Source organism: Perkinsus marinus (genome assembly GCF_000006405.1).
Source record: "Perkinsus marinus ATCC 50983 genomic scaffold scf_1104296949888, whole genome shotgun sequence".
Taxonomy (NCBI): domain Eukaryota; phylum Perkinsozoa; order Perkinsida; family Perkinsidae; genus Perkinsus; species Perkinsus marinus.
In genome coordinates, this window is record NW_003209820.1 from 1 (window position 1) to 7,919 (window position 7,919).

General features: G+C 51.9%; 3 protein-coding genes across 3 annotated transcripts; 2 read left to right on the forward strand and 1 right to left on the reverse strand.

The window, feature by feature from the left end:
• Nucleotides 1–577: 577 nt before the first annotated feature.
• Pmar_PMAR023120 (hypothetical protein) lies at nucleotides 578–1,351 on the reverse strand (the record flags this gene model as incomplete). Its single annotated transcript, XM_002778337.1, has 3 exons — nucleotides 578–764; nucleotides 996–1,103; nucleotides 1,328–1,351. Coding segments are annotated over 3 exons (319 nt in total), but the record flags the coding sequence as incomplete, so codon positions are not given.
• Nucleotides 1,352–1,449: 98 nt separating this feature from the next.
• Nucleotides 1,450–3,495, forward strand: Pmar_PMAR023121 (conserved hypothetical protein; the record flags this gene model as incomplete). The annotated part of the gene is made up of 1 exon (XM_002778338.1): nucleotides 1,450–3,495. One exon carries the CDS (start codon nucleotides 1,450–1,452, stop codon nucleotides 3,493–3,495), a length of 2,046 nt encoding a protein of 681 aa, XP_002778384.1.
• A 1,161-nt stretch (nucleotides 3,496–4,656) lies between these two features.
• Nucleotides 4,657–6,174, forward strand: Pmar_PMAR023122 (conserved hypothetical protein; the record flags this gene model as incomplete). The annotated part of the gene is made up of 1 exon (XM_002778339.1): nucleotides 4,657–6,174. The coding sequence occupies one exon, from the start codon at nucleotides 4,657–4,659 to the stop codon at nucleotides 6,172–6,174; it is 1,518 nt and encodes a 505-aa protein (XP_002778385.1).
• Nucleotides 6,175–7,919: the final 1,745 nt, after the last annotated feature.

Below are 7,919 nucleotides of genomic sequence, written 5' to 3' on the forward strand. Positions count from 1 at the left end.
GGCATTACGTAAGTATTACGGGCAACTTTGACATTCTGCACGATAAACATTTGCTCATGGGCAGTGGCACTCATCGGAGCGTCTTCGTGAGCTATTGTTATGGACTTTGCAGAGGTGTCGAAGAATTGTACAGGGGAAACGCAACACGGACTAAATTACTGATTATGAACTCTACAGCCCCCCCGCACGCAATATTCACTCCCGGGCACCACTAGAGAGCCTTCATAGGGATACTATTAAGGGTTACAAGAGAAGCATATTGAGAAACGTCCAATTTTTCTCTACCAATCACCGAGACAGCTACTTGTAGCAACTACAACAGCTGGGCACCACTGAGGTGCCTACCTTACTGCGAGTGCGTGCATGGTCGCTAGTCTCCAGTGATGGGAGAAACTACTTCGATTCCTCACGCTCGTCCTCTTTCGACCGCTTGTGCTGCAATTCTTTCGCCGCGTGGCTCTCATACTCCTCCACCAATAAAATAGCATTGTTGTTAGGCGAGTACTTTCGCACTATCTCCTCACATCTGGTACCTCGGAAGAACTTGTTCAGCGCCGGGTAGATGCGAAGTGCTAACTTAGCACTGTTAAGCCAGCCTGCCTCTTTCCTCGATAATTTCGATGTTCGCGAGGGGCATCTTTCTCCAGTGACCAGTATTTGCTCAGACTACCGAAGAGCATATCGGTTCGCATGCAACAGGCCACGTAGGGATCAGGATGCGTGTATGAAAGCCACGACATCTCGCATGGGCACCACTGGGGTGCCTGCAATACAGCACTGCATTGCAGATGAGTGATCCATGTTGATCCAAATAAGTGATCTCGGATCACTCAGTACGAGTGATTCCGCCCACTTACAATAATCCATCCATCATTCTCCCTGTGCTGCAACTATACTTATCTATATCGACAGAACCACAGAACTTTGCTAAAGAGTCACCACTCAGAGAGTTCGAAACTATAATGCAATTCTCAACACAATCACCAACAACCCACCAAGGTTCGACTCTCGCGTGCAAATTTCAATTTCTTCTTCCGATTGTAGAACAGCAAAAATTTGCTCCATTGTGGGGTTGCCCATTCGTGAAGCGGCAAATTGCTCCTCTGAAAAGTAGCAATTTGCTCAATAGCAGAAGGGGCAATTTATTGGTTTGCCCCTTTTTTGAGCAATATTGCTCAATTTTGGTACATAGTAGCACTTCACATAGCAGCAACTTTTATACATTGTAGCAAATTTCTGAAATATAAACAAGCAAACGATATTCATTCGAGCAGTTTCTGTTATACAAAACGGCAAATTTGCGTATTTGTAAAGTGAATTTTGCTACTTTGCTCCTTCGTATATCAGCCATAGCGTTTTTACACACTAGCACAACAGCAAAAGCCGCAGAAAATATACATTCCAGCTAATTGGCACTTTTTTGCTATTTGCTCCTTTGCTATTTTGTATATGAGCCAGACCACCGAGGCTCCGGTCGAGACCACCGAGGCACCGGTCGAGACCACCGAGGCACCGGTCGAGACCACCGAGGCACCGGTCGAGACCACCGAGGCACCGGTCGAGACCACTGAGGCTCCGTTCGAGACCACTGAGGTTCCGGTCGAGACCACTGAAGCTCCTGTAGACACCACTGACGCACCGGTCGAGACCACTGCCGCTCCGGTCGAGACCACTGCGGCTCCGGTCGAGACCACTGCGGCTCCTGTAGACACCACTGACGCACCGGTCGAGACCACTGCCGCTCCGGTCGAGACCACTGAGACCTCGGTCGAGACCACTGAAGCTCCAGTCGAAACCACCGAGGCTCCGGTCGAGACCACCGAGGCTCCGGTCGAGACCACCGAGGCTCCGGTCGAGGCCACTGAGGCTGTGGTCGAGACCACTGAGGCTCCGGTCGAGACCACTGAAGCTCCTGTAGCAACCACTGAAGCTCCTGTAGCAATCACTGATGCACCGGTCAAGACCACTGAAGCTCCTGTGGAAACCACTGGGGGACCAGTTGAGACCTTTGAGGCTCCGATTGAGACCACTGCGGCTCCGGTCGAGACCACTGAGGCTCCGGTCGAGACCACTGAGGTTCCGGTCCAGACCACTGAGGCTCTGGTCGAGACAACTGAAGCTCCGGCCGAGGTTACTGAGGCTTTGGTCGAGACCACCGAGGGACCAGTTGAGACCACTGCGGCTCCGGTCGAAACCAACGAAGCACCGGTCGAGACCACTGAAGCTCCGGTCGAGGTCACTGAGGCTCCGGTCGAGACCAACGAAGCACCGGTCGAGACCACTGAAGCTCCGGTCGAGGTCACTGAAGCTTCGGCGGAGACCACTGCCGCTCCGGTCGAGACCACTGCGGCTCCGGTCGAGACCACTGCGGCTCCTGTAGACACCACTGACGCACCGGTCGAGACCACTGCCGCTCCGGTCGAGACCACTGAGACCTCGGTCGAGACCACTGAAGCTCCAGTCGAAACCACCGAGGCTCCGGTCGAGACCACCGAGGCTCCGGTCGAGACCACCGAGGCTCCGGTCGAGGCCACTGAGGCTGTGGTCGAGACCACTGAGGCTCCGGTTGAGACCACTGAAGCTCCTGTAGCAACCACTGAAGCTCCTGTAGCAATCACTGATGCACCGGTCAAGACCACTGAAGCTCCTGTGGAAACCACTGGGGGACCAGTTGAGACCTTTGAGGCTCCGGTTGAGACCACTGCGGCTCCGGTCGAGTCCACTGAGGCACCAGTCGAGACCACTGAGACCTCGGTTGAGACCACTGAAGCTCCGGTTGAGACCACTGAGGCTCCGGTCGAGATCACTGAAGCACCGGTCGAGACCACTGAGGTTCCGGTCCAGACCACTGAGGCTCCGGTCGAGACAACTGAAGCTCCGGTCGAGGTTACTGAGGCTTTGGTCGAGACCACCGAGGGACCAGTTGAGACCACTGCGGCTCCGGTCGAAACCAACGAAGCACCGGTCGAGACCACTGAAGCTCCGGTCGAGGTCACTGAGGCTCCGGTCGAGACCAACGAAGCACCGGTCGAGACCACTGAAGCTCCGGTCGAGGTCACTGAAGCTTCGGCGGAGACCACTGCCGCTCCGGTCGAGACCACTGCGGCTCCGGTCGAGACCACTGCGGCTCCTGTAGACACCACTGACGCACCGGTCGAGACCACTGCCGCTCCGGTCGAGGCCACTGAGGTTCCGGTCCAGACCACTGAGGCTCCGATCGAGACAACTGAAACTCCGGCCGAGGTTACTGAGGCTTTGGTCGAGACCACCGAGGGACCAGTTGAGACCACTGCGGCTCCGGTCGAGACCACTGAGGCTCCGGTCGAGACCACTGAGGCTCCGGTCGAGACCACTGAGGCTCCGGTCGATACCACTGGGGCTCCGGTCGAGACCACTGAAGCTCCTGTAGAAACCACTGACGCACCAGTCGAGACCACTGCCGCTCCGGTCGAGGCCACTGAGGCTGCCGGAGAGACCGCTGAGGTTCCGATCTAGTACTAAACAGGCTCCTGAGTGCACTCCATAGGAGCTGCTCTGACAACGTCTGTTACATTACATTCCCCACATGCTGACTTTCGTATTCGCGCTCCATGCGCTTGACCCTTCCAAGTAAGAGGATCAATGCTTTATTTTTGCTTCAGAATGCGTGACAACCGATCATCGGTGAGATTAAACTGTGTGACTGTTCGGCTGGTGTTTTGTTCCTATAGTTAACTGAGAGATTTATCGGCTGTGTGGATACGTAGATTGTTGGGTGCTTAACGAGACAGTTCCATTTAAGCGGTAACATCACGAGGCCGCGATCGGAGCGCCAGCAGAAGTCAATATCCCATAGCCTGGTAGAAGGGCTTGAGCTGTTGAATAAAATAGCCACGGCAATATCTTAATAAATGGTTGGTGCTTGCGTACAACTGACGCTCATGCAATTCATTTTTTTCGCTCAAAAAGAGTTAGAGCCCTGTCGAATGATCAACCGTGGGATAATACTGTCAAATCTCCATATTCAATGGCTGCGTTCCCGCATACGTGTCCATTCATGAGTAACGGAGCTCACAATCATCGAACTGACAGTATGGAGAGCCCTGCGTGCATTGAGAGCGAAATCAAAGTTGTGAGAAATGAATTCATCGAGTTCGTTTCTAACTTCGAGACGAAATGGAAGAGACGAGTGTCAGATGTGTGTTCTATAGAGCGAATGCTTATTTAACAGAAATCGAGGTTCGAATCGTCTCGAAAAATACCTCGAAATTTTTTCTGCGGTCGTAGAAGAATCTCTCACACGTCCTGGATTGTACAGAAATGAGTATGCAGGATATCACCAGGCGCGTGTCAGGCGTCTCGCGACCCCACCCAGTCTGCCATACAGTCACTGTGGGATTGTGGGTTATTGGTTGAGGCTTCTTCCCTGACGGAAGGCTACTTAACCTAGGTATGGCAGCGCTGAATCGACCGCTGTGACCATGCAATTGCTCGGATCAGCTGCGACCCGTGACGACCCGAGGTAGACTGTTGAAGGCCGCGAGCGCCCAAGGATGCATATGCGTGTTGGTGAGAAAGTGAAACGGTTAGATACAACATCTGCGCTATTCCAGTTATGATGGGGTAAGTCGTAATTCGATCCTTAGTTCATCAGGTTGATAAACCTCAATTTCTCTAATGATCCTCCGTCTATTGACCCTCTCACTAACTGCCACCTCTTCCCTAGCGTTTGGTGGTAAGTCCGATGAGACTACAGCGGCTCCTACTCCTGACGTGGCGACTACCCCTGACGAGTACTGTGAGGATTATTGCTCTGAGACTTCGGGATGTGGACAGTCCTATTGCAAGGCGGATGGTCACTGCTTTGGACTATATCACAATGGTGACTCGAAGTGTTATCAGTCCGATGACGAGGAAAATACTTGCGACTCGTTCGAGCCCGTGAGATGCCTCGAATCCCCGCCGTCGACCTGTGATGATGCTTGTTCCTCCGTTGATAGTTGTAGGACCTCTGAACTTGGAACCTACTGCAAGTTTTGGTTGGATGATCCAGTGTGTTATGGCATCCTCAAGAAGAATGACGGCAGTTTGTGCTTTGTCGCAACTGATGAGGCATGCGAGGGTGATCCTTACCCCTGCGGTTCCCAAACTGAGGCTCCAGTCGAGACCACTGAAGCTCCGCTCGAGACCACTGAAGCTCCTGTAGAGATCACTCAGGCTCCGGTCGAGACCACTGAATCTCCGGTCGAGACCACTGAGGGTCCAGTCGAGACCACTGAAGCTCCGGTCGAGACCACTGAAGCTCCGGTCGAGACCATTGAAGCTCCGGTCGAGACCACTAAGGCTGCGTTCAAGACCACTGAGGCCCCGGTCGAGACCACTGAGGCTCCGGCCGATACGACTGAATCTCCGGTCGAGACCACTAAAGCTCCAATCGAGGCCACTGAAGCTCCGGTCGAGACCACTGAATCTCCGGTCGAGACCACTGAATCTCCGGTCGAGACCACTGAATCTCCGGTCGAGACCACTGAATCTCCGGTCGAGACCACCGAGGGTCCTGTAGAGACCACTGAAGCTCCTTTAGCAACCACTGAATCTCCGGTCGAGACCACTGAAGCTCCTGTAGACACCACTGAAGCTCCAGCCGAGACTAGTGAGGCTCCGGTCGAGACCACTGAGCCTTTGGTCGAGACCACTGAATCTCCGGTCGAGACCGCTGAGGGTCCAGTAGAGACCACTGAAGCTCCTGTAGAGACCACTGAAGCTCCTGTAGAGACCACTGAAGCTCCTGTAGCAACCACTGATGCACCGGTCGAGACCACTGAAGCTCCGGTCGAGACCACTGAAGCTCCTGTAGAGACCACTGAAGCTCCTGTAGCAACCACTGAAGCTCCTGTAGCAACCACTGATGCACCGGTCGAGACCACTGAAGCTCCGGTCGAGACCACTGAGCCTTCGGTCGAGACCACTGAGGGTCCAGGCGAGACCACTGAGCCTTCGGTCGAGACCACTGAAGCTCCTGTAGCAACCACTGAGTCTCCGGTCGAGACCACTGAAGCTCCTGTAGAGATCACTGAAGCTCCAGCCGAGACCACTGAAGCTCCAGCCGAGACTAGTGAGGCTCCGGTCGAGACCACTGAGCCTTCGGTCGAGACCACTGAAGCTCCTGTAGAGACCACGGAGGTTCCGATTTAGTACTATAGTGTCCCCGGACTGCGTGCGGTAGCAATCTGCTTTCACAACGTCTTTGCATTTTGAACTCTTTTGTATCCTCATTTCGTTCGCTTGGCCCTTCTAAGTAAGAGGATCAATGCTTGATTTTTGCTTCAGAATGCGTGACAACCGATCATCGGTGTATATTAAACTGCGTGACTGTTCTAAAGGAATTTCGTTTTATAGTTGAATTGATGGGCGGTCGACAGTGTAGAAGCAGAGACTGTTGGGTGCTTTCAATAGAGCCACCATAGGTATGAGAGTACCATCCAGCCAGTAGAGCTGAAAATGTTATGCAAACTGAGACTTTCAATCTTAGATTATGCGGTCACCTCCTGTTTCGTGAGTAATCTCCAATTGCCAAACACCGGCTTGAAAACCGCTCATACTCGGGTACTTTTATACTTCTTTAGCGCATTCTCAGCTGCTCTTTCGCAGTAGTTTTTCGAACCGACTCTTCACATTCCTCGGTGCTTGTGGTATGACGTTTCCGGGTCGATGACAGATCATCAAATGATATTCCTAGTCATTGAACAAACAACTGCATTTATTTGACACCCTTCTCATCAAGCTAGATATCCTTCACATATGCGCTCGTCACAGTCATTTGATAGTTATAGATCTCGAATGGTGCCCCAAACTCGAGCCTGAAGTTAGTCCCCGGTTCGATCCCCGGGTTGAACATTTTTCCGTCAAAAATTGTATTCGCGCATATTTCTTGAAGCTGTGGGCGTAGTCAAGTTTTTCGATTTTTCTGCTAACCTCCGGGCACAGAGGACTCGCTTGATTCATCTGATGCTCTCGGACAGTCGGCAGTTCAATCAAAATAATTCATCACGCACGCACGCACAACGCGAAAGTGCCTGTTGTTGCGGTATATGCTTCGCTCGCTTCGCAATTACATCGACTGCGACTGAGGTACTTACAGGCACAGTTATTCGACTATGAAGTCGTACGTCACCTCACCCTAGAGCAAAGTCCGGTACTCGGTTCAAACGTTTCCTATCACAAGTGGTTTCGTGTAACCCCAACAAGAGGAGGGCGAACTTCGTCATTCGCAGATTTTTAAATCATACGAACACGCGAGGAAGAATGCATATAGCTATCCTCGTGTCTCCACTTTTGTACCAATCCACTTTTGAACCAAACGTTTTTCGTTGTGTAAAAAAACCCGAACTCGTGATAAACTTACACACCGACGATTGTGTTGTACTAAATTTTATACTGGGGAATTTGTCCACTTCTGTACCAAATGGGCGAGCGCTTAACAACTATACCACTCGACACCGAACCTTCCTGACTTTGTAACACGAGGGGGTGTTTATCACCACCTTATCGTACTTGCACCTGACTCGTCTGGCTGTGGTTATCCGTCCGAAGCCACACTACTTAGTTTTACGGGATCTCCAGCTTTTCGTACACACTCGTGGGGTTGTTCGTGCGATAATTGTGGAGCCCTTTGACTGAACAGCATGTTGGTCACGGCACAATGGTGTGTCGGTTAGGCATGTGAGGTTAGTAACGCGAGGTTGTGGGATCGATCCCGGTAGAATACTATTTTGTACGAACTAACTTCGGACTCGGGACTCCATTTCTTCGTATCGCGTTTTGTATCTTACATTTAATACTCATCCCCTTAAAGCACTTCGGCTCAACTCAACCCCACTATTTTTATATTTAAAAACATGCACAATACTCCAAGATAAAAAAAACCCACTTAAATTACT